This window comes from Castor canadensis, chromosome 7 (genome assembly GCF_047511655.1).
Source record: "Castor canadensis chromosome 7, mCasCan1.hap1v2, whole genome shotgun sequence".
NCBI lineage: Eukaryota > Metazoa > Chordata > Mammalia > Rodentia > Castoridae > Castor > Castor canadensis.
This window is the reverse complement of record NC_133392.1, coordinates 138,984,631-139,010,808: the sequence shown is the minus strand read 5'-3', so window position 1 is coordinate 139,010,808 and position 26,178 is coordinate 138,984,631. Positions and strand designations below refer to the sequence as shown.

Genomic DNA, 26,178 nt, shown 5'->3' with positions numbered 1-26,178 from the left:
TGGATATATGTAAATCCATATATATATATATATATATATATATATGTTTTTTTTTTTTTTTGGTGGTAGTACTGGGGCTTGAACTCAGGGCCTTCACCTTGAGTCATTTAGAAATAGGGTCTCAAGAACTATTTGCTCGGGCTGACTTTGAACTGTGATCCTCCTGATCTCTACTTCCTGAGAAACTAGGATTACAGGTGTGAGCCCTGGCGCCCACCTCTGAGCTTACTTGTTACAAGATATGAAGTTAGGCTGACTAGATTAGTCCTTTCTGTGCAGACCTCAGAATAAAATTTGTAGGGCTGGGAATGTGGCTCAAGTGGTAGAGCACTTGCCTAGCATATTCGAGGCCCTGGGTTTGATTCCCCAGTATGACCACCACCACACCAAAAAACAAAGCAACGATGATAAAAAAAATTCTGCTATTTCTACCATCAAGTTGTTTAAACTCTTACCACTCACCCATGCTTGTCTATGAGGCTCAGCATTTTTCCTTTTTTCATTTTTAAAAACTATTTTATTTTTCCTTTTGGAAACAATGCAAGCATTCTAAAATTGGTTCTATTAATACTCCACTTCAACACTTGAGTCAATGATCATGGTGTGCTCAAATGCACGGCTCATGCAAATGGCACTTTTCCTTTCTTTTTAAAAAATTTTTCAATTAGCATACATTAAATAGGACAGGGTTTCATTGTGATAATTCCATACATGCGTATAGTGAACTTTGAACAAGTTCACCTCCTCCATTATAGTCCTATTCCCCTCCCTTCTCCCCACAAACAATTTCTTTTTATTTTTTTTAGTAGTACTGAGGATTGAACTCAGGGTGTTGAGCTTGCTAGGTGGCACTCTGTCAGTTGAGCCATGCCTGGAGACTTAGTGTTTTCTAACTATCCACTGGTTAGAACAACCTGCTGCAGAAATTAATTGGATACTAGCACTTGTTAAAACCATAACCACCCCCTGTAATTCGGGGTTTCAAATTTTCAGTCCATCAAAATGTCATCATTGTTCCTACTGTTTTACTTCATGGTAAATAAAGGTTATGTTTGATTTATAAAATAAATTTCCTAGAAAATATTGCTTTTATCCATTAGAATTTGGGTTGGATTTTGTTTGAGGGAGGAAAAAAATGTTCCACTGCTGTAATAAAAAGGCTTTTTGTTTGTTTTTGAGACAGGAGTTCATGCTGTCCCTGAACTCCTGGGCCCATTTGCCTCAGCCTCCTAAGTACTGGGATTGCAGGCATCAGGCATGCGCCACTGAACCCTGTTAAGAAAGTTTGGAAGCCACTTTTGACGCTGCGTAGAGCAGTGCAGAAAGAGAGAATGGTAATGGTAAGCACTGATTATCTGTGATCAATCTTTTGAAGCCTGGAACACAGAGCTGATGCTCAGAAGAGACCTGTTTAGAGAGTGAAGAGAAACACATACTGATGCACACTGCAGACCCTCAGGCAATAGCCACCTCTCCTCACTCCCTCTCCAAATCCTCTTTCCTTTTCTCTCTCAATTTCCTACAAGCTGGAACCAACTTGGAAACTGTGTCTCCATTCAAGCACACACCACTGACATCCTGGGCAAGTTATTTCTGGTGTATGTGTGTATGGGTGGAATTAGGCTTGGGGCTTGGTTCTAGGAGACACTAGGAGGATCAAAGAAGCCCTCAGCAGGGAGGTGGTTTCAAATGTTAGCAAGGTTGCCAGAGAAGCCAGGAGCCATAGTTTAGGGGGCCACAGGAATGCTGCCTGTAGGATAGGGCCCACAGGTTCCTTCTCCTAAGGTTTGCTGGGGGTCTTCAATTTAGCAGGACTGCTCTGCCCTCCACTAAGATTCCATGTCCCCTTCCCCCCACCAGAATGGGGTCGGGTAGAAGCACCTGTGGCTTGTTCCCGCCCCCCAGACTCTGGGTCCAGTTTTGTTTTTTTTTTTCTTTTTTGCAGGTTTGGGGTTTGAACTCAGGGCCTACACCTTGAGCCACTCCACCAGCCCCTTTTTTGTGATGGGTTTTTTTCAAGATAGAGTCTTGCCTGGATGGCTTTCAAACTGTGATCCTCCTGATCTCTGCCTCCTAAGTAGCTAAGATTATAGGCGTCAGCCACTGGTGCTCAGCTCTGGTTCCCTTCTTGACTTTCCCTGCGAAATGAGGAGGGGGGGGGGGCTCAGCCACACCTTGCTGAGTTTGGAGTGAAGAGACTGTGCAGGAGAAGGCCAGGCTCATCAGGGGACAAAGCTGGCACCTATGGGAGATAGGTATTCCAAGCGGTTTGGGTATGTGTGAGGTCAAGATTCCTGTGAGCCTGGGCTTTCCAAAAACAGTAGGGCAAAGTTGGAAAGCCCTTGGGCTGCTGTTGGAGCCTGGTTATTGCTGGTTCCTCCCTGGGGACAGGTTGGCAACTTCCTGCTGAGTCAGGTGATAGCCTGGCTTCAGGTTGGACTTTGGGCCCAGCTCGCAGGGACTTCTGGGAAGTCAGCTCCCTCAGCTGCCTATACAGTCAGTGAAGAAAGGCAGCTGAGCTGAGCAATCATTAATCCAGGGGGTGGGATTCAGCTGTAGCTGGGGCACAGGCTGGTCCTTCACAGGATGGGAGTCCCAGAGGCATCCCTGCCCACTAGGCCAGGGGGCAAGGGAGAAAGCTGGGGCTGCTGTTGAGGTGGCAGAGGGCAGGAAGTGAGAGTGTCCAACTTCTTTCCTGTTCCTTTTCTTTTCCCTTCTGAATCAGAAATCCAATCCAATTTGTGGGTTGACTGCTGGGAATTCTGGTTTGAAGTGAGACTTTGAACTTACTTACATGAGCCACTGGCAGGGGGCAGAGTATATTCATAAGCATGGAACTGTGCAGTCACATAAGCCCCTCTGCTCAAAAAGACTGTGCAGCTGGATCCAATGCTTTACTATTGCCTGCTATTTTTTTTTTTTTTTTTCAGTACTGGGGATGGAATACCCAGGAGAGCTGGAGTTTGGTCCAGGAAGAGATGGGGGGAGGGGTCTAGAATAAGGGAATTTGTAGAATTATTTCCAGAACCCAGAAATGCCTGCATGCTAGGCAAGGACTCTACCACTGAGCTACATCCCTAGCCCCAAGTTCATGATCTTAATAATTTTTTAATAAAGGGCCCTGAAAATTATGTAGCTAATCCCGACCATTAGGAAGAAGGTGCTGAATAAATTAAGGAACATTCCTCTCCTGACCACCCCTTCCAAAAGCCAGAGTGTTTTTCCTCTCTTCCCCCACCTACCCTGCATTGACTTATCCACAGCTCCGCAATCCTCAGCCCTGCCTGTAACACCCTTCCTTTTGCACTCACCCACTGAGGGAGGACGAGGTGAAGCCTTAGGGTTAGGGCTAGGCTAGACCAGGAGCACCCTGAGGACCAGGGCCTTAGGGTTAGGGCTAGGTCAGGCCAGGAGCACCCTGAGGGTAGGGTCAGATGCCTATCCAGAATGAACACTCTGGGATTGCAAGCTTGATGTGAATGAATGGCCTTACCAGGAAACTGAGGCCCAGCAAGGACCAGGAGTGGTCTGCCCTAGGACCCCAGGTGTGTGTTGGGGGGAGTGTCAGTGATGACCCAGGTTCACCACAGCTGAGCCCTTGGGGACACTCTTATGGTGAGGAGGTCACCCTCTGCCCTCTAGTCATCTGCAATGTTACAGTAAGTGGAGTGTCCAGTGAGCCAGGGCTGACTAGGTTGGGTGACCCATACAAATGGGTCTTTGCCCCTCATGGAGACCAGGACCAGGACGAAGCTGTGTGACTCAGGTCAAGTTGGTCATGCAGAGATTCTAACTGAGAGGTAACCACAAGATCCTCTAGGGACCCAGGGAGGGAGACCAAGGCAGTAGACACACATTTGGCTGGTAGGCAGTGATAAGACCAGATGCTGGCCTTGGCGTCTCTATGGGTGACCACCTGTGTGTTCTTGGGCAATCACTGTCTCTTCCTGGCCTCCACGTCCCCTCTGTAATAAAGGGTGACATTCCCTGCTCTGTCTGTCTCCCTTATAGCTTGTTGTGGAATCAGATGATATAAAAGGGCTTGGTCAGCTATAATAAAGAGCCAGAGGCCGGGAAGAAGTGAGCACAGCATTTCCATGATTCTTAAAGGCTTGCTTTCCTGCCACCTTCCCCAGTCATCCTTGTCACCTGGCCCATCCTAATTAATAAGTTTTGAGCATCTTAGTGGGAATCCTGACCCAGGCACTGGTGCCCTGAGGAATCAAATCCTAGCCAAGGGTATAAAGGGAGAAAGGATTGCCCCACTTACAGGTGAAGCGGGAACCCAGAGGGTTGCTGGAGCCTGGAAGAAAATGTGGCATTGAGCAAGGAGGCGACTCGGTTAGGAGGGGATCACACGTGTCGCCAGTCAAGATTTCAGGTGTTTCTGAAGCTTCACCTCAGTAGCGTCCGGGTCCTGAAAGAATTCTCTGAATTCTTTATTCCAGGAAAACAATTCCAGAATCTTCCATCCACTGCCCGACCCAAATCGCTCTCCTGGAGGCCACCCCAGCATGTTGCTTCCTCTTTCCCCTCTTCCGAACCGAACTGTCCCGCCCCGGGACAGACCCTCAGTAGCCCCCGCGACCCCGCCCACCCAGGCTGGATCAGAGCGCTGGATCGGGGGCTCCCGGGACCACCCAGGCTCGGGACGGGACCTCGCCCTCCCGGACCCCGCGGCGGCGGCGGCGGGGAGGGGCAGCGGGCAGCGGGCAGCGGGCAGAGCCGCTCCCGCCCAGCGCCCCTCCCTCCCGGCTCCTCCGCCCGCGGCCGCCTCCGCGCCCCGCCCGCCGGCCCCTCCCGCGCCGCCCCAGCCGCTCGCTCAGCCTCCGCCGCCCAAACTTTTCTCCGGGCGCGTCTCCCGTGGCGGTCGCCCCCGCGCATGGGCGCCGCGCCGCAGGGGGCCTGACCCCCGCGCTGGTCCGCCCGCCCCCGGCCTCGCCATGGCCGCCCGCGCTCCCCCCACTGCACCTGCGGCCGAGGACCCGGGGGGTCCCGGAGGCCCCCCGCGCAAGAAGAAGTCCCGCTCGGGCCTCCGGCGCGCCTTCAGCTGGCTGCGGGGCAAGCGGCGCAAGAAGAAGGCGGCGGGGGCCGAAGGCGCTGAGCCGGCCGCCCCCCGGGCCAAGAAAGCAGACGACAAGGCCAAGAGGGCCAAGGGCAAAGGCCGAGGTAAGGCGGCTGGGCGGCACCTGAGCTGAGCGCCCCGTGACGCCGAGGGTGGCTGTGCTGGGGGCGGGGGTGTGGGGGGGTCGGCGGTGTGTTGCAGTGGTTGATCCCCTGGGCCTGGGTGCTAGGGGACTGAAGAGCCCAGGGCTCAGTCAGACGCCCCCATTCTGCGCAGCCCCGCAGACTCTGCCGGCCCCATCCTGAGCGGGGAAAGACCCCCAGCTGGGGCAGGGACCCACCTGGCTTAACCAGGAAGTGCTGGCAGGCTGGCTTTCCTCTCTCCCTCAGGCTCACCCTGGTTCTGTGCCCTCTGCTGAGTCAGGGGGTCAGAGACTTGACTCTGGCCTGGGGCCAATGGGAGAGGCAGTGGCCTTAGGTTTTTGGTGGTAGGGGTCCTTCTGGGTCTGGACGGTCAACTGCACTCAATAAGAGTTTCTGCCCTCCATGTGGATCCGGGTTCGAACCCCACAATGCTGTAACTTGGGAGCATAGCATTCTTTATGTTGTTCAGTGTTAGCTTTTCCCACCTGCCCTCCCATCCCACCTCACTGCTCACCTGGGCCAAACCGCAAACACGCACCTCCTGGAGTGGTGAGCTCACCCTCCCAGCACCAGCGGGCCCCTCCCCATCACTCCTTTCCCCAGCCCTGGTAGGAACATAACAGTGTTGAAAGGGTGGTTCCAGACGGGGAAACTGAGGCCCAAGCTAAGTGGAGAAGCTGTCCCTGAGCTGGGACGTAATTAAAGTATAACAGCTATTTTCCAGGCTTTCTGAGCCTGAGCTTAGATGGGCGTCGTGACAGGAGGGGAAGCCCACCTGGCCCATTTCTGCTAGGGTCAACTGTACTTTTGGCCACTCGCTTGGCTTTTCTCTCATTTCTCCCTCATTCTGTTTCCTGTTTGGTGAGGAGGGTTTCTGTCTCTGAAAAAAGGTGGGGCTCCCCTAGGCCTGCAGACTGTGGAAGTCTACCTTTCCTAGGTTTCTGCTAGTGTTGAAGGTGAAATGGCAGGGTGTGTGGACCCATCCCATCCCGCCTGTTTACTCTCTCTGTCCTTTAACCACCTCCTCTGGAGGAGAATTAGAAGGAACACTTCAGAGGTCAGGAAGAGGGTGCAAAGCCTCTTGTGTGATTGCATCCGGCCTGATCTTCCTTTTGGATAAGGGCCCTGCTCCCCAGCGCCCAGCCACAAATAGAAGCCAGGGGGCTGGGACTGGTATGGCTGGGCCAAACCCTGAAGGAAGGTTTGGGTGGGGGGAGTTTCCAAAGGCTCTGCAGCCCTAAGTGGAGGGGAGTCTGTCCCACAGCTGGGATTCAGTATGAAGTCCTCTCCACCTCCCTCAACAGGGTATGGGTCAGAATGTTAGGGTTGGCATGCAGAAGGCTAGTGGTCTGGTGGTGTACATCAGGGCAGGGGGCCCTTTTTCCCAGGAGACCAGCCTGGGGATAGGGGTCTGGAAATGCTGAGCCCGTAGGTTCCAGCTCCATCAGCCTGCATTCGGGGTCACTGGGTAAATGGCCAGCCTTCCCTCTGCCTAGTGGTTGGTATTGTATAGCACTGGGTTTTCTAGGCAGCAGGTCAACCAGATTGAATCCACGTGCATGGGCAGCACCCTTTGCCCCCAGCTCTTGTTTCCCCAGGTCTGGAGGTGGCCCCGGGTACGACTGAGGGAAGTCCTGTTCCCTTTTGCTCCAGCCTCCTATTATTCCAATTGTTTCCTTGTCACCTGCCTGGCCCAATTTCTTTTCTGTTTATTAAGAGAAATAAATCTGATCTGTCTAATCTCCACTGGCACCGCTGGCCAGGAAGAGGAAGCCCAAAGACTTAACTCTTTCAGGGAGAATGTTTAGGAGGGAGACTGGGGAAGGTGGGAAGGAAGGGTACCCAGAAGACTCCTGGGAGGTCAGGAGGGCCTTTGCTGGAAAGGTCATTATCTCCTTCATTACAGTCTCTGAACCAAAGACCTAAGAGATGTAGATCCTGACTCTTCTCATCCGACTACCCTAACTGTAAGGGCAAGGGGGACTGAGTTGCAAAGCAATTTTGAGCTCAAGTCCTCCAGGATTCCCCTATTGCACCCACTGCCTTGCACAGACTCTAGCAGAAAAGAGAACTAAAAATGATTGATTATTCTGAAGGCATTAGGAGTCTACGGCCATACCACCCTGAACGTGCCCGATCTCGTCTGAAGGTATTAGGAGCCCTGTATCCGTTATCTCCTGAGATCCCATTTACAGATGAAAAAGCTGAGGCTCAGGGACAGTGAGTAACTGATTTGACCAACTGAGATTTAAACTCAGAATAACCTCCGAAGACTGTAGTATTTTCATGACTCTCCCAAGGACCCAGTCAGGGGTGAGACTTATTTTATTTATTTATTTATTGCAGTAATGGGGCTTGAACTCAGGGCCTTCACCTTGAGCCACTCCATCAGCCTTTTCTGTGAACGGTTTTTCCAAGATAGGGTCTCAGGAACTACTTGCCCAGGCTGGCTTCAAACCATTGATCCTCCTGAATAGCTAGGATTACAGGCGTGAGCCACTGGTGCCTGGCTCAGGAGTAAGACTTTGAAGATCATCTTATCCAACTCACTGCACAGATGGGAAATGGCTGGGAAACTTGATGGAGTGGGGAGAGTTTAAATTTTGGTGCAGCTACTAGCAAGCCTGGTGACACTGGACAAGAACCTTCTCTGTGGGCCACAAATTCCATTACTGTCTCATGGGGGAAGAAAGGGGGTCTCAAAAGAGATGATATGAAAAGTATATGAAAGAGAAGTCACCATAGAAATGCTAGGGATTGCTACTATTGTGTTTATAAGCTTTATTCACCTGACCTCTACGGACTGAGTAGAGGACTAGCATCAGAGGTAATAAGTACAGCCCTGCTGTCCCTCTAGGGCTACAGACACCAGCAGGATATTCACCTGTCCAAACCTTGCTTTCCTTATCTGTAAAACAGAGAGAATAAATCCTGACTGCTCTATAGGGTTGTTTGGAGATCTAATTAGATAATAGATGTACAAGTGCTTTGTGAACTGTGGAGCACAACCTGGATGGCGGCAGGTTTCTGCATTGATGCTGAGGACTTGGGTGCTAGTTAAGTTCATCCTGATCCCTATTTGGAAAACAACTGATTTTCTCCTGGTGGTGACTGTTACTGACCAGATCAATAGAAACTGGAGTTTCACTTTTGTCTGATGGGAGGAAGAAGTTAAAAAGACAAAAGCAAACAGGAATTCATATTTTCCAGAAATATCACCTGGACTCTAGACAAGTGTGTGGGGAGGAAGTGTTTCTGGGACTGGTGCCAGGACTGGGGCCTAGCAGGTAATCAGGGAGGCTTTCTGGAGGAGGTGAGCAGGGTGTGGAAGGAGGGCTAGGAGAAGGAGAAGGAGAAGATAAGTAACTGGAAGGCTGCACGGTGCTAGGCCCAGGCCAGGTATTTTCTTGTGTTAGGAGGTAAGTAGTTATCACCACATATAAGTGAGAAAAAAGACCTCTCAGAGGATGAAAGCAAGTTGCCCAAGGTCCTGGGCTTTTATGCACTCAGAAAAGACATATTCCTTACTATGCAGTGTCAGCCTTGTTCACGCTGACGGGGATACTTGAGGATAAGACAGGTCTCTTCCTCTGTGGACGTGATATTGCAGCATGGCAGTGACATAACTCCAAAGTAAAACGGTGTTGGAGCCGGGCGCTGGTGGCTCATGTCTGTAATCCTAGCTACTTAGGAGGCAGAATCAGGGTTGGCTTGGATCACAGTTCCAAGCCAGCCTGGGCAAATAGATCTCAAGACCCTATCTGGAAAAAACCCATCACAACAAAAGGCTGGTGGAGTGGCTCAAGGTTCAAACCCCAGTACCACACACACAAAAAAGAAGAATGACATTGGATGAGTTTCTGACTATGGAGTCTTACTCAGGCCCAGCTTTGGGGAAAGGGTTTATAGCCCTCTGGAGGGTTTCTCTTGGGCTGCGGCAGAGGGGTGGGAATGGGGATGGTTCAGAGTTCAGAGCCCCCTGTCAGGCCCAGCAGATAAAACCCTAGGAACTCCCTGCGGCTTCACCAGGTTTCATCTGGCCATTCACTAAGGGAGGATTGTCCTTGGTGTGGGGTTGTGAAGAGACCAGAGTTTGAACTTTGCTGTCTGACCTTGGGCAAGCCTGCCTCACTCTGGGCCTCTGAGGCCCCTTCTAGTTCTTGGAATCTGTGGGTTTGAGAATGGGCTAGGCGTGGGGGTGGGAGCTGTGTCAGGGAAAGGAGAGCCTATCTTTGGCCAGCTGGACAAGAGATGGAGACCCAGTGGCCTGGATGCATAGCAAGCTGGGCTGGGTAGAGAGAATCCAACATGGATATGCCAATTCTCCCTGCTCAGGATGGCAGGTGTAACTCTTAAAAGAAAAAAAAGAAAGAAAGAAAAGAAAGAAATGAAGACCTAAACTCTTTTTGGTAGTGGACACTTTGCCTGAGGTCAGATGCTGCCTGTTTGCCATTCAATAAACACTCCATGTATTTTCATGTCCTATGTCACTGCACTTGCTTTTCCCTTATGTAGGATGTGCTTGTCTTCACTTTTCTAGCTATGAACTCCTATTCATCCCTCAAGGCCCAGTTCTAGTATCCTCATCTCTGTGATACTCCCAGGAGAAATTATTGACCCTAGACTCTAGAGCAGCCTGCTTAAGAGATTTGAAGTTGGGCAGTATTTGCTTTTGTGCACCTTCCTGTTGGTTAGGGGCATGGATCAATGTAACAGGCCGGTGGGGCGAGGGGGGCAGCTTTCTCTCTACTATGGGTTCCACAGCAGAGTCTGAGACTCCTTAATAAGAATGTGATGGACGCTTGGTTGTTCTCCCCATCTCCTTCAAGCCCCTGTGAGTGTCTTGGGTCCAGACAGGAGAGAGAACCTCACCCATCAGCTTCACAAATACTAGGTACTATGTGCCAAGGTCTATCCTGGGGATGAACTGAGATTCCGCCTCATGAATTTCAGAATTTGAGTGTGGTATTTGGAAGAGATCAAGTATTGAGCAAGTAATTACTGGTCAAAATGTGGTACCAAAGAGGAAGCAGAGATCTGGGGGAAGATCAGGGATGGCTTCCCTAAGGAGGTGACGCTTATGCTAGAATTGAGGGTAGGGGGAGCTGGGACAGAGGGATTGGAACCAGTCGGGCGTATTCTGGGTTGGGGCTAGCTGACTTTGTAGGGTTCTGTGGGGCATAGGGATGGCATACCTCAATACCTGGATATCCTGAGGGCAGGAGCTGGGCTGACTGGCTCTTTGCTCAGTCCTGTCCAGAGCAGGGCTTGGCACTAAGTGGTTTTGGGCCATTGGTGGGTGATCCAATACGGACCCTCAAAGCATGGGCATCTCTGGATCCTAGAAACTTAAAGTTGATGGCCTGCCAGAGAGAGGAGCCTTCATGACCCTTACAGACAGGCAGCTGAGGCCCAGAGAAGGGAGTGACTTGTCAAGGTCACACAGTGGCCTGCCTTAGAGGTGGAACAGGAGCCCACACCTGCCAGGCTGATTTCAGTTTCTCCATTCCTTTGTTAAGACTTCAAACAGAAAAGCCCTGCCCAGAGGTGCCAATACCAGGGGTGGGAAGAGGCAGGCGGAAGGAAGCCAGGCCAAGGGAACCTCAGACACCTTTAGGCCCTGTTCTAGCCTTCCTCATACTTCTTGGCTTTCTGCAACTTCCTTGAGGGCTGGGCGGGCCCTTAATCAGCAGCTCTCCCAACTGTTCCCCATGGAGTCCCCAAAGTAGGGGGTAGCCAAGCCCCGAGGCCCAGAAAATGTATATGCTGTTGTTAGCAGAGGACAGGGCAGAACCTCCCCTCATCCCCCTGGCCCTTGGAAATCCCCTGTTCCCCATCCTCAAATCCTCCGTGCCTGTCACATGCTGAAGAAAGTTAACGAGAGGAGGCATTGTACGTTGTTTGGGCCATGGTGAGCTTGGTGGGGAGGGGAGACCCCAAGGCCACTCCAGCCCCTTGACTGACTTAGGGCTGGAAGTAGGTGAAAACAGCTTCTTGGGTGGGAGGAGTGGTCTGTCCACTTCCTCCATCATTTATTACCCACTCTACTTCACTGTCCTTGTGGACTGGTTCAGTAAAGGATTGTTAGCTCCACTCCCAGCATGCCCAGCTCTGGGCGTGGCATGGAGGGGGCAGGTGATAGGGGCAGCTCAGTGTGCAGGGCAAAGTGTGTGATCCCCAGGAGGCTCCTGGGGAGGGGGTGGATGACCAAGTCCCAAGTTGGGTCTCCTGTCTCCTTAGGACACCCTTCTCTGGAAGTCTTCTACAAGGTACCCAAGCCTAATCATGCAGTTCCTGGAGTCCTGGCCTACATAGCTTCCATAACAGTGCTGTCTCCCCAGCCCCTGCTCGCCTCTCACATGTTTGGCCAGGCCGGGCCAGGCCAGGGGAGTACTCCTCGCCAGGGTCCTGGAACCTATGTAGCAGAAGCACTTCTGTTCCTCCACCACCACCACCAAACACCAAAGCACTCATTGCCACCAGTGCCAGTACACAAGTGCCACTATGGCTCCTGTACTAGTGTGCAAGTTCCACTGTCTACTGTTTTACCCTTTTCTAGGTAATATGCAGGGCACACCTATTGTGTGCTGAGCCTGGGGTTGTGAGGAGTGAGGTGGTCCCTGTTCTGAAACTTTGCTGGTCCCAAATAAAATAAATGGAGATATATATACATATATATATATATATATATATATATATATATATATATTTTTTTTTTTTTTCTTTTGAGACAGGGTCTTGCTATGTAGCCCAGGCTGGCCTTGAACCCTAAATCCTTTTGTCTCAGTCTCTGGAGTGCTGAGATCACAGGCCTGTGCCACCACACCTGGCTATCAACAGATGTCTTGAGGCATGCGCTAGAATGGTGGCACACAGGTGTGGGGAGCCCCAGGTGTGAATAGACTATATCAGAGGGTGGCACTAATGGCTGTGGGAACACAGAATTGAGCCTGGGAGGGGGTGTGTGGTGGTGGAGGGAGCAGAGCAGGCAAAGGTGGGAGGAGACAGTCATGGGGGAGGTCTGGAGGTATGCACTAGGGAGTGGCAAGCAGTTTTTTGTGGCTGATCTCTGAGAATGAAAAAAGTGTGGTTGGGAGGAAGCTGACTCTGTGGGAGGCCGCAACTCCTAAGGCTCTTTGCTTACCTGTACTCAGTTCATGCCAAGGGATTTGGACCTACCCTTGGACATCTCCACTGCTCTCCATACCACCTGTCCCATTTACAAGCCCCAGTAGAATGTAGGGAATTGAGCTAACGGATGTGTAAGGGTCCCTTACAGCTTTGACACTATGACCCTCTTCTCTATGCAAAGTGGAGAGGCTGGTGCACACAGCTTGGTACCATAGAACATCGCATGGTATTTTCTGTGGATGAACACAGTGGAAGCCCTTTAAGGACTGCAATGTTGTTAACCTCAGACTCTTAGCAAAAGAGGGCCTCAGGGAAGGTTGGGGTAAGCTTTGACTTTCCCATTTTGCAGAGAGGGAGCAGAGTACCCTGGGGGCATCATGGTATAGTGGAGGGGCTTGCCCAGCTGGCAGAAAGGGTGAGTCATACCATCTAGGGACTAGAACTGGGGGCTCTGGACTTCAGCACAGTGCACTCTGTTGTACCATGCTGCCCCTATTTAGAGAGACTAGACAGAGTGATGGTAGAGTCACTGCCTAGACTGCTGGGCAGTGGGCAGGTCCCTGGCACAAGCGCACCTGTGAAAACACAGAGGTGAGTCTTGGGCAGCCTACAAAATGTTCAGAAGAGGTAAAACAAGACTTGTGTAAGGGGAGATGAGTGAGGTGCACATAGCTCCACAGATGTATGGAGAGAAGGGTGGTTTCACATGTTTATCTGCATGAGCCATTACTTACACATACACAAACATAAACTAAGCATATACAGGCATATGCTCAACAAACACAATTTCAATCATACTGACACACAAAAACAGATAATTACAGTCTTATAGACAAATGTATTTACACAAACAGGTATACAAGCAGACTGTGAGACACTCAATACACAAAAATAGGTGATGTTCAGTCACTCTCAGAAGGTCACAGTTACATAGACAAATACATAAAATGACACATCCAGACATGAAAACAGACTCAATTACATGGATACAGTCACACAGAAATGATTAGACAGAGATATGTTCAGGGTTACAGCTACATACCCAGCTACAAACTACATTGCCACATTCACACAATTGCACACAAATGTTCAATTATTGTCATCCTTCAAAGTCATGCAGAGACTGAGGTGATGGCATGGAGCAGTGGGTATTGGAAGCAGTCTGGATTCAAATCTTGGCTCTGTAGCTTAATGCTCTTTGACTTTGGGCCACTCAGTTGGCTTCAAGGAACTTCATACCTCCTATCAGTGAAACAGGTACTTTTACCTTACAGAATTATTTTGTGGATGAAATGAAGCAGTGCATGAAAGTGGGTAGCACAATGCCTGGCACATACTAAGTAGCCACTGAATAAAAAGATGCTACAGCCTGGGGCAGTAACTACTCAGGAAGTGGAGTTGGAGAAGATTGAGGTTAGAGGCCAGCTAGGGCAAAGAGCTAGTGAGGTTCCATCTCAACAATAAGCCAGTTGTGGTGTCCTCTGTAATTCCAGCTATATGGGTGGTGTGGGTAGAAGGAATGGTCCGAGGCCAGCCTGGGCAAAAAGCACGAAAAATAGCTAAAACCCTATCCGAAAAATAGCTAAAACAAAAAGGGTTGTGTGTTTGGCTCAAGTGGAAGAGTGCCTGCCTAGCAAGCAGGATGCCCTGTGTCTAAACACCAGTACTAGATCCTCCTCGACCCCCAAAATAAGGATGCTACCATAAGCACGGTCGTTCCTTAACATTTGTATAAACAGGCACAGAGGACATACAGACACGTGACACTCACGGGGTGATGGCTGGTGGGCCTTAGTAGCAGCAGGGGTCCGGACCCTGCCCGTCTGGAGACCAGCCCCTAGTTTTCGCAGCTCCACTGCAGTCCTGAGAGAGGCTGCCGCTGGGCTGGGACGGCGGGTGACCCGCCTGCCCTACCTGGGCGGGGCGGCTCAGCAGGTCTCCCAGGTCCGGGGAGGGGCGGAGCCGACGGGACGCCCGCCAGGCCCCGCCCCTCTTTAGGCCCTGCCCACGATCTGGCCATTGGCCGCAAATCTCGGGGGCGTGGCCGGGCTGAGGCTGGGGGCGCCCGCGGTGGCCTCCCGCGCGTCTCGCTGCCTCCTTCCCGGGGCTGCGGGCCCGGCGGCCGAATTGGCTGGGCCGCGTTCGGGTTCCCGCGCAGGCTCCTGTGTCCACCATGGGCAACTCACACCACAAGAGGAAGGCCCCCAGCGGCCCCCGGGCACGCAGCTTCTGGCGGTTCGGGCGTTCGGCGAAGCGGCCCGCAGGTAGGGGGTGGGGGCGGGGCAGGCGGGGAGGAGGGTCTGTGTTGCGGTGGTGGCCACCGTGCTGACCCCTCCTGGGGCCTGGTGGGTGTGAGAATGGGGGGCTGGGAATCCTCGCTCAGACCCCACCCCTCACATGCGCACGGAGACATACGTACACACTCATACCCACGGGCGGGCACACGGACATGTTCACATTTTACATAGTCGCGCACAACACCCGCTCAGACGTATGGGACATGCAGAGGAACATCCCATGTACAATCGCATCCGCGCTATTGCCATAGGACGCACAGATCTTGAAACACAGGTACATACACCTATGCATACGGTTTACATGGCCACATGAACTACACCCACGCGCAGATTGAGACGCGGGCACACACATCAGTCATGTACGTACAGTTGCCAGCGTCTTAGGCACACAGATGTACATGCAGGTTCACGCCAACCAGACTCACTGAGGCTTACAGGCAGACCATCCTAGGGCACTAGTACACATAGATACACACACACTTCTTCCCAAGCCTTAGCCCCCAACAGGATGAAAGTTTGCAGGAGGGAGGGGAGACAAAGGTGGAGGGGAGAAGCAGGAAACCTGGGGCTGGAGGCTGGGGACCGCCTCCATCTGGCGCCATCGGGAGTCGATCTGGTTCTTTTGGCTCCTTCCCCACCCCCACCGCGGTTTCTCCCAGTCCCTCAGCCCCGCGCATTCCCCGAGGTCGCTGTCGCCGCATCTCCCCCCTTTCAATGCAGCCACCGAGCTGGAACGCAGCAGCAGCAGCGGCAGCCGTCCTTCCGCGGGATCCCTCCGCGGGTCACATTCTAGTTTCCAAAGGTGGGGGGTGGAGAATGGGAAAGACCTCCAATCCCAAGGCTGGGAGATGGCATTCCTGGTTCCACCAGCAAGTGGGGCAGTTCAGGGTATACCCAAGAGTCCCAAGTGGTGCTGGAGGAGGGGCTGGTTTTCTCACCTTGTGAATCTAGAGATGGGAGAGGGATAAGGTGGTTTATCCAAAACCCTACTTCCCAGACAGAGGTCTTCAGTAGAGGCAGGTACCTCAGGGGACCTACTGGTCTGTGGGAAAGAATCCAAGAGGAGGTGGGTGGAGGGCCCTCAGTGGGAGAACCCACCGTGTCTTCCCAGGATGGCCCACATTCCTAGAGGTCCAGTAACCCAGCCTGATGATCTCATCCCTCCATCAGCTCTCCACATAGGGAGCCATGGAAAGAGGCTGGGGATCCAGGGGACCTGTTTTCTCCTTGTGACTCTGGGATAGGCTCTGGTGACCTTGGGCAAATTCTTTTCACCTTCTGGAACTTCTGGCTCCTACAGGGGGGCTACTATAAAATTAGGGAACCTTAGCTAAGGTGATTTCTTGGGGCCCTTAAAGTTCTGGCTAATCATTTCATGGATGAAGAGACTGAATTCTAGAAAAGAGGGCCTTATGCAAGGTCATTTGGATAAGGGGATTTGAGCAATAGTGATAATGATATACTAACAATAAAAAAGGATTAATTACATTCAGGTGGGCTCTTTGAGTACTTCTCAGAAGGTGGGTGCTGATGAGAGACTTCAGTAATCTCCCCTCTCTGGCATCCTGAGTCCTGGCTGTGGCCATCTATCTCCTTCTAGAAGCCACACTGAGTCAGTGGGGTTGGCACTTGGGCTGGGCTCTTCATTTGCCCTCTGATCCGATGATTTCCTGAGAACGAACCGTGGTTCCAGGCTTGTGAAACTATCTGTAATGGAAAGAGTATAAGGAGGCTGTGTTAGGCTGGGTGTGGTGGTACACATCTATAATTCCATCACTTGGGAAGCTAGAGATACAGTCTGGGCTACATAGCGTGACCCTGTCTCAAAACACACACACACACACACACACACACATGCATGCATGAGCACACACACAGTTTTGTTTACAGTATACAGTATCCTGTCCACTGGAAGAAAAGACCCCACGCTTCCAACAACCTTTGTGCACTTCTGGCCCCTGCTGTAAATCAAGGGCCAGAGTTGAAGCAGAATTGACAGGACCAGGCTTTAAGGTGTTGGTGAAAAAGCTAGAAAGCAGCTGGGCACTGGTGGTTCACACCTGTAGTTCTAGTTACATGGGAGGCTGAGATCAGGAGGGTTGTGGTTCAAGGTCAGCCCAAGGAAAATCGTTCATGAGACCCCATCTCCAAAACAAAATGGAGCAAAATGGACTGGAGGTGTGGCTCAAGGGGTAGAGCACCTGCTTTGCAAGTTTGAAGCTGAGTTCAAACCCCATTCCCACCAAAACAACTACAGCAACAAAAACATTTATGTTCTGCATTGTCAAGGCAATGTAGAAGTGCTGGGCTGCCAGGCGCTGGTGGCTCACACCTGTAATCCTAACCATTCAGGAACCAGAGATGAGGAGGATCATGGTTTGAAGCTAGCCCTGTCAAATAGTTCTTGAGATTCTATCTTGAAAAATACTCACCTGAAAAAGGGCTGGTGAAGTGGCTCAAGTGATAGAACACCTGCCTAGCAAATGTGAGGCCCTGAGTTCAAACACCAGTACTGCCAAAAAAAAAAAAAAAAATACTGAGGCTGAGACCAGGCTACATATTAAAAGTTTCTGGGCTGAGATCAGCTTTAGAAAACTGAGATGCTTTATTTAGTCTTTGAAGTAACTGCAGGATTGGAATTGATCCTGAATTGCTGATTAAATGAGTGAGCACAGCAGCTGTGGGGGTATGGTCTCCAGCAAAGGCACAGAGTTGGGACTGAACATGAGGTTAGAGAGAAAAGTAGTCAAGGCTCCTTTGTGTTTGGGAGGAGAAGAGAGTTCATGCTAAACTTCCAACACTGGTTTTACTTATGCTGAGCTAAGACCTTGCATCCTCTGCTGCCATAGTTCCAGGTGTGGGATTGGAGCTTGAGTATTTACTTACATTTGATCAGTATGTGAGAGGAGGAGGGAGAGAGTGCAAAGTAGCTAGAGAGCGCAGGAGCAGATAGGCCACAGGGAGCCAGTGAGGATATTTGAGCAAGGGAGGAGCTTACAGAAGTGGTGTGTTAGGAAGATCGCTCCAGGGCCGGGGCAGGTGCTGGCAAGACAGGTTGGGAGGTGGGGTGGTGAGAGTGGAAGCTCAGAGCCTTTTGCAATAATGTAGGGGAGAGGTGAGGAGGTGAGGGCTGGGGACAGAGTGGGGGCTGTGAGAGTGGAGAGGAGGACACAGCAGAATTAACAAGATCTGGGATTAATCAGATGTTGGGAAAAAGGGCCACAAAGGACTGCTTAGTTATGGAATGGTAGCAGAAATGTTAAGGCAGAGATAGAAATAAGAGTCAGTGGTAGTTCTTTACATTAGTTCATTTGTCTTCCAACAGTTCAACAATTAACAAGGTCATACCTGTAATTCCAGCTACTTGGGAGGCTAAGAGAGGATCAAGGTTTGAGGCCAGCTCAGGCAAAAAGTTAGGCAGACCCCATCTCAGTCAATAAGCTGGGTATGATGGCATGTGTCTGTGATTCCAATTTATGGGAGCTCATAAGTAGGAGAATTGATGTCTGAGGGTGACCCAAGGCAATAAGGTGAGGTGAAAAATAACAAAAGTCCTAAAGGGCTGGGGTTGGGGCTCAAGTGGTAGAGTGCCAGCCTAGCAAGGAGAGGCCCTGAGTTCAAACTCCAGTACCAACAAAAAACAAAGCAAAAAAACAAAAAAAGGAGAATCCTTATTTTACAAGTGGGAAACCATTCAGAGAAATTAAGTTGCTTTTCCAAGGCCACGGAGCAAGGATTTGTGATTCAGATTCACGCCTGTCAGATTACAAAGCCTTTGTCTTAACCAGTTTAGCAATGGATGGGCTTCTTGTTATAATTGTGTGGCCTACAAGGTCACACAGAGAAAGAAAGTCTGGTCCCAGGGGGGATTTGAACCCTGTAAAAGAACACTGTGGGAGAGCATTGAGGCCCTGAGGGCTTAAAGAGGAGCTGGTGGAATCCCAGATCCAAGAAGGGTTGATTCTGCCTTGATCAAATGTCCTTGGAAGGTGGAGAAGGGCCGTGGAGGGCCAGGTGAGGCCTCCCCTCTGCTGAAAGACATTGCAAGCCTGGTTCTTAGGAACCTAACTGAACCCTCCCCTCCTCAGGTCAGTGGAGCACTTGGTCCAGGGCAGGTTAGGGGAATGGTGGAAGACGTGAAGAGGGATTCCACCACAGCACTGTCTTCAGTTCCTGTGCATTGTACTGTCAGACACACACAGGGGCCCCCTGGTTGGATTTAGTTTCCATCTTGTAGATGGGAGGTCTGAGGGAAGGAAATGGTGGAATTGGACTACTCAGAATTGTTTCCATTCGTCTCCCTGCTTCTAGAGCTGAAGGCCTAAAGTTTTTGGTAGTTTCCATAACTGGGAGGTCCCCTTCTTCCCTTTTCTCCATATCTCCTCCCCTTCTTTGGGGGGAGACTTGTGACCAACTGTGTAATATCTTGACTTGATTATGGGAGCCCAGGGACTCCAGATAAGGGTCTTGTTCAGCTCTCTTTGATCTCGGGGATCTGAGAAAAGCTGAACCCCCTTGCCTGAGGTCCTGACCCTAAGTGGGGAACCACTTCCTTCTAGGGGCAGTTATCCATGCAGAGGGCTCTTTGAAGATATTCTCTCCAACTCTCCCACATCACAGGTGGAGAAACTGGTGCCCAGAACAGGGTAATACCTGACTCAGGTCAAACTGCAGTAAGCAGCCAGGCACCAGTGGTCACACCTGTCATCCTCACTACTTGGGAGGCTGAGATTGGGGGAAATCTTGGTTTGAGGCCAGCCTGGGCAAATAGTTTACAAGGCCCGTCTTCAAAATAACCAGAGCAAAGTGGACTGGAGGAATGGCTCAAGTGGTGGAGTATCTACTTTGCAAGTGCAAAGTCCAGAATTCAAACCCCAGTCCTACCAAAAAAAAAAAAAAAAAAAAAAAAAAAAAAAAAAAAAAAGCAGTCAGAGCTCAAACACAGGACTTCTGCTGACTCCCTGGGCCATGAGATGTCTAGTCGACCTAGAATTCCCATGCATCCTAAATGAGGTTAGGACTGCCGGATAGGGCGAGGTCACTGAAGAGTGATAGGGAGCTGATGTTAAGTGTTCTTTACCAGACCTTATCTTAATGGTCCTTAACTCCACTTGAGATTGGAGGAGAGCCCCGGAAGTGGGCAGGGCGGGTGGCATGGGAAGAACATGGTTTTGCAGCCAGTCAGAGCTGGGCTCAAATCCTGACTCAATCTTTAGCAGCCATGTGACCTTGGGCAAGTCACTGACCCTCCGGAGTGCCTCTGTCATAGCAGATTTAGTGAGACTTGTGTCTCCCTCAGTTGGCCTTCAGGAAATGCTAGTTTGTTGTCATTGTCATTGTGTTATGTTCCCCACCCTGAGGTGATACAGTACTTTGAGTTACATTTGGTTGTTTGGGTTTTCTTTGGCGTCTCTAAGCACTGTGAGGTTGGTATCAGTCCCACTTTATAGATGAAGTGGCTGAGGCTCATACAGGCTGATTTATTTGTCTAAGGCCTGGCTCCAGACCTCCTGGTTCCCAGCCCTTTCCTGACTTCATGGTGGCTGCCTCTCTGGCATCCATAAAAAAAAAAAAAAAAAAGGGATAATCATGCCTTGAAGGAACAAAAGAAAGGGCTTGGATATTCAGAATGGTGTTGTGGCCAAAGGGGATTATTATGTCATTGTCGGGAGCAAATGCTGACCTGGAAACTCATTACGACATTTATTAATATTATTGTAGCTAATTCCTCCCTGCACTACAGCCTGTCCCCCCAGGGTACCTGTGGGATGCGATCCTACCCTTCCTACTCCTGACACTCCCTGCCCCCCAATATTTTACCTTACAACCTGCCTAGCCTGTCAGCTCTGCCTCCGCCAGGATGGGGCTGAACACTGAGGGAAGGAAGGGAGATTCCCCCTCTGCAGGGGTGGGGTACAGAGCTGCCCCTTCTTGGAGACTGAGGCTGTGACTCCCTTTTATCATTAACATACTCAGATCTAGACTACAGTAGGGGTGTGAGTCTCAGGTTCGAATGTGAGATTCATTACTTCCTGGTTGGGTGACCTTGAACAAGTAAGTCACTTCCCTTTGAGCTTCCTTGTGCTTTCCTTTGTGAAAAGGAAACTTCACTCCTGCCTTTCAGGTAGTGGAGGAGAAAGTGAGAAAGGTAGAAGTGCCTTCCTGGAAAGTTTGTTACGCTCATTTCCCTTTGTCTTGGCTTCATGGAAATAACATCCACAGAGGCTCTTGGTTCTGCCCTTCCCTCTAGGTGTGTGGCCTGAGAAAACCCTGACCCACTCTGGGCCTTCATTTGTCTACCTGTACATTGAGGGGTTGAGACTGAGGCCCTCTAAACACCCTGATCTTGGCTGAGAGCTGGGCAGGGGCAGCAAAGACAGGAACAGGTTGGATACTGGGTCTGCCCAGAGGGTTCCAGCTCCTGAACAAGGCCACCTGGACAGCTGTGCCCTCCCCCCTCATTTTTCTCCCCTGAGTCAGGCCTGCCTGCTTGTGGGCGCGCCACCCCCGCCCCTTGCTCTGGAATGGGGCAGGTTGAAGCCTCGCCCCATGGAGGATGTTGCCAAGACATTGTGTACACATGCGCAGAAGAGTGTGCGGGTTGCGGGGCGGCGGTAGGAGTTCCTTCCTTGGTTGCTCCCTGTCCCCGGGCTCAGGAAAGCCCCTGTACGTGGTAGCCCACGTACAAGGTAGAAAGCCACCTTCCTGTACATGCAGCCACTTGGCAAGCCCCGTGTGGGTTTGTGCAGTTGGGCTAGTTGGGTCAGGAGGGTGTGGCCTGGGTGTGCTTTTTGGGTGTGGTCCTGAGAGTGTTCACCTGTGGAGGTGGCCCCAGTGGAACATTATGGGGTACGTGCCCCTGTACCTGTTCATGGGCTCTATCTGAGTTCTAGGTCCTGGTGGACCCTGTGTGTTGGGGGTGTGGCTGGGGAGCAGGTGGAGAGCAGGATGTTTTCAGCAGATGTCTTCTCAACTCCAGGAAGCCTTCTCCCTCAGACAGGTGAGGGTGGTCAAGGCTATGAGATGAGCTTACTTCAAAGCCTCGGCCCCAGGCTGTACCACTGGACTGTGCTGAGGCAGAATACCCTGGAACAGGGTCTAAATGTGCCCTTGGGCCAGATCCTTCTGCTCTCTGGACCTCAAGTTTCTTTGTGAGGTGCCCTCCTCCACCTGCGACTCAGGTTGCTGAACCCCTCCCTGAGCCAAGCCACTGATTTGTAGATCTGCACTTGGGGTGGCTCAGAGGGGCAGTAGGCTCTGGCCAGGCTGTAGAGATGGAGGGGGAAGGGTGTTGCTGGGGCAACCAGATGTTATCAAGTGTGAGAACCTTGGATCTGGCCAGGGAATTTGCAGCTGTGGCCCTGAGTGCCAGCTGTGGGCCTGGGACCTCCATGGGCTGATGTTACCCTACCCCCAATTTATCAGAAGCATAGTCCTTTGTTTTCCTGGCTAGGAGGAAGCTGAGGGTGACTGTCCTATGTAGTGACAGGCTCTGGCTTGGAAGCTAGCCCAAGCAGTTACTAGGAGAGCACCTGCCTTAAAGGGCCATGATGAGATCTGTGAAGGCAGAAACAAGTTTTGCCTTCTACTAGTATCTGGCATAGTGCCTGAGAGGGATTACTCACCCTGCAAGTGTCATCTGCTCTTTTCTGTTTGTGGGGGACTGATAAGAGGGTCCCATGCATCTGGCCTAACAGGGGGAGCATGGGGGAGCGGGCAGCATGTGGTACAGAAACTTCCAGTTCGTACAGATGATGGAGTTCCTGAACCCCTTCTTTAGCAGAGAGGTCAGGTTTGTAGCTGGCCAGTAGAGAGACAGCATGGCTTTTGGGATGAGGTTGTTCTGAGTGAAGACACTGCTCTTACTGTACAATGGAGGCCAGAGCTGACAGCTTTATGCTTGTTCCCATGGGCCTCCATTTTCCTTATCTGTAAAATGGGGAGAAAAGTGCCTACTTCTTAGGATTATTGTTTAGACATCAGTGATTTGCTGATGTATGTATTTATCCAGCTCCAGAAATGCTTGTTCTGCAGTGAGTGAGGTCTTAGCCCAGAGTTTGTGTGGTCTCCTAGAGGCCAGAGCTAGGTGCACAGTAAATGGAGAAGGAGCTACAGAGGAGTCTTGTGGTGCCATTGTGAATCCCTAGATCTCTAGTAATTCAGAGAGAGAGATAGAGGTGCAATGAGGAAGGGGTGTCTGTCTTCTGGCGACTTTGAGGTACATCATGTCATAGTTCATAGACCCTCTCTTTCATAGTCTCAGCTACTCTGGACTTACCAGGAGGATTTTTTTTTTTTTTCCAGTATTGGGGCTTGAACCCAGGGCCTTCACCTTGAGCCACTCCACCAGCCCTATTTTTTTTCATCAGTCCTATTTTTGTTAAGGGTTTTTCGAGATAGGGTCTTGCGAACTATTTGCCCAGGCTGGCTTTGAACCGAGAGGATCTTTTTTTGTAACAATGTCCCTACCCAGCTAAAAACCTCATTGGCTGATTTCTGGGACAAGGGCTATGGGCCCTACGTGACTTGGCTCCTCCCCTCCTCTGATCTCATCTTCTGCTGTTCTCTCCCATGCTCACCAGATTCCTACCTTCTATTCCTGGAAACCCACCACACCACCTCAATGCCTTGCCACTTGCCAGAGCCTGTCTAGAAGGCTCTGTGCCCGCACCTGTGCTGGCTGGCTTATTATTCAGGGCTCAGTTCCAATTTTCTTCTCCTAGAGGGGTACCCTCCTATCACAACTCCGCAGTCTTCATTACCTATTACCGCATCAGTCTGCCTCATTCACATATTCATCAGGCAGTTATTGGCTTCATGGCATGTTCTAGCCCTAGGGATGTCTAAGTGAACAAGATAGAGCCCCCTTTAGCTGTAGCCCCTAGTACTAGTCTAATATTTGCTGACCAAAAGAGGAGTTCTTGGTTTTGTTTTTTTGCATTGGTCATAACTAGTGTGTGATGCAGCCAGATTTGAATCTGGACCTGACTTCCCTCCTAGTACTTCAGCCCCCACTCCAAAGCCTGACTTTTTTTTTGGTGGGAGTTGGGTTTGAACTCGTGCTTGCTAGGCAGGTGCTCTACCATATGAGCCATTACAGCCCTATTTCCTGAGGGTTTTTTTTTTTTTTTTTTGTGGTACTGGGTTTGAACTTAGGGCCTACACCTTGAGCCACTCCTCCAGACTTTCTTTGTGATGGGTTTTTTTTTTCAAGATAGGATTTCATGAACTGTTTGTCTGGGCTGGCATTAAATCTCTATCCTCCTGATCTCGGCCTCCTGAGTAGCTAGGATTACAGGTGTGAGCCACGGGTGCCTGGCCCTACCTCCTGACTCTTTTACTGACTTTGCCTGTGACTGTTTCTTTGCTAGTTCTGTTCTCCCTGCCTGGTGATCACTAAATCACAGAGTAGGGCTAATGGGAAGAATTTCAGGCTGGGGACGCGAGAAGTCTGTGTTGAAATCCTGCCCCTGCTGTGTGATCTTTAAATGTTTTTTGCTTTTGTGGGTCTCTGATGTCACATTGCCAAAGTGGGAAGAAAATGTAGGGCAGAACTTATGCATGAGGGGTTGGTACCACCAACCACTGATTCTACTCTGGGCATCTCCCTGGCTTCCCATTGCATGCTGTGTCCTGGGGCTAGTCCCTACCCTTCCAGGGACCTCTGCCCATGCCTTGCCACCCAGAGCAGCTCTGAGCTCCTGCTTGGCCGATTCATAAGTTAAGCCCTTTCTTCAGGGGATTACCCCACCATCCACAAGGGCTTGGAGGTGGGCACCATGCCACATCTGGTGCCCCCTCCACCTACCATCTGACAGCTGGGACCCTTTCCCTAACTCTGGCTCCTGAATGTTTAGACAGGACTTAGGAACAGAGTTAGTGAGCAGCAGCTGGAATTGTGTGTTTCCCCCACCCTCTAGTACCTCTAGCAGACCACCCAGTTTCTGGATCTCAGTTTTCCTGGTGTCCCTGCACCCTGCATGGGAGGTAGGGTTGGTAGATGGGTGGGATCAGTGGTAAAGGACCTGGAGCAGCCCCTCCTGCCTGGAACCACTTGGCCACTGGAGGGCAGGCGGACTTGTATTGAGGGCCTGCATCTCCTTAGTGTTGGGCTAAGGTGAAGGCGCAGTACAACGCCCTGGGAAGATTAGGGTAGGGGGTGGAGGTTAGGGTCGGGAGCTGTATCCTGAGGTCATGGTGGTGTTCCTGGGCCGCCACCTTCCAGCACTTCTTGAGCTCTTTAAGAAGGGTGAGTGGGTGTGGCTGGCGGTGGTGGTGGTGGTGGTGGTGGTGGTGGTGTTGGTGTGGGGGGGGGGGGAAGTGTTGGGGGCAGGGGGGGGTGGGTTGCCCAGACAGCTCCCTCTGCCAGACCCTTAGGTAAAATGGGAGATCAAAGCCAGGAAGAATAACAGGATGGGGGTTGGAGATTGGTTAGGAGGCAGGCAGTCTCTGTTTGCAGTGGTGTCTTTGTCCAGCGGCTTTGTTGATGCCTTTGTTGGTGCTGCTTGTGCTTGGGAGGAGGGGCCCAGGTATCTCTGACCTTGAAACCTCCCAGGCTAGACTGCCTCCCTGCTGGGATACCCACATGATACTGGATACAGCCCAAAACCCCAGTTCAGGGAGAGGGCAGCCCCCTTCTGAGTCATCCCAGTGATAATGGAACAGCCAGGAAAGTATTACCTCCTGGAAGTTTGGGAGCTCATGGGTGGAAATGTGTTTGAATGGAGACATTTTGGAGGGAGAGACCTGTGCCCCATCTTTCTCCTAGGAAATGGGCTTTCAGTCCTGGATTTTGACAGTAGGGGGCCATAGCTTCTTGGAGTTTCAGAGGCCAGGGGCCCTCTCTGGGAATCTGGAGTTTAGTTCTGACTCAGTCTGACTCCTATTTGCTAGGCAAGGCCTTTGCCATTTGAGCCTGTTTCCCCACTTGTAAAGACAGGGGATTGGGAGTTGGGAGAGCCAGTCTGAGGTCTGTTGAGGTACCTTGTAGCTCTGACCTGGTGGGGTTCTGGCAGCTTCCTTGGGCCAAGAGCCCTGGCTGTTGAAGAGTGGGCTGAAGGAGGGGGAGTGGCAAGTAACTAAACTGGAGACCCTGATCCTGGGGCATGGCACTTTAAAGGGCTTGTTTTGTTCCTACCCCTCTACAAGGTTCTGCCAAGGTCACATGACCCTCCCAGCACTTTTGCTTATGTTGTGGGTTTCATTTAAAGGGGGCCAGTGCTGCAAAGTGCTGACACAGCCCCCCAACCCCAGGATTAGATGTCCAGCCCCTCCGTGGGTGGAGACTGTAACAGGATCCTTTGTAATGGATCCCTGGCTTCCCTGTACCAGGGGTCAGGGCGTTCAAGAAGAGAGGGCATACCTGGGACTCTTCCCCCAAGAGGCTGAGCATCCTGGGCTGGGGGCAGAGGAGCCTGGGTCCCTCTTGTCCCCCTCCTATGCCCATTCTTCCATGAAGGGGCAGCCCTATGGGTAAGTAGGGGACCCAAGAGGTTATATCCCTGGCCTATCCTTCTTGATGGTTTTCTGGCAGTCTGGTTAC

The 26,178-nt window shown here is 51.2% G+C and overlaps 2 protein-coding genes across 6 annotated transcripts in view; one reads left to right on the top strand and one right to left on the bottom strand.

Moving 5' to 3' along the window:
- The window catches only part of Sync (syncoilin, intermediate filament protein), a 51,878-nt gene extending 37,617 nt beyond the window's left edge, over positions 1–14,261 (bottom strand). The window contains exon 1 of the mRNA XM_074080670.1: positions 14,111–14,261. The gene's annotated coding sequence lies outside the window, so the exon portion shown is untranslated. The remainder of the gene's footprint in view (positions 1–14,110) is intronic.
- Positions 4,887–26,178, top strand: part of Nhsl3 (NHS like 3) — a 28,737-nt gene continuing 7,445 nt past the window's right edge. Inside the window, exon 1 of one of the 5 annotated variants that reach the window (XM_020173973.2) lies at positions 4,887–5,169. In XM_020173973.2, the coding sequence (XP_020029562.2) occupies positions 4,944–5,169 (226 nt within the window). In that variant the 5' untranslated portion in view covers positions 4,887–4,943. Of the gene's footprint in view, positions 5,170–14,364; positions 14,604–14,671; positions 24,886–26,178 lie in introns of those variants that run through there. The other 4 variants (XM_074080660.1, XM_074080659.1, XM_074080661.1 and 1 more) reach the window with 4 other exon arrangements.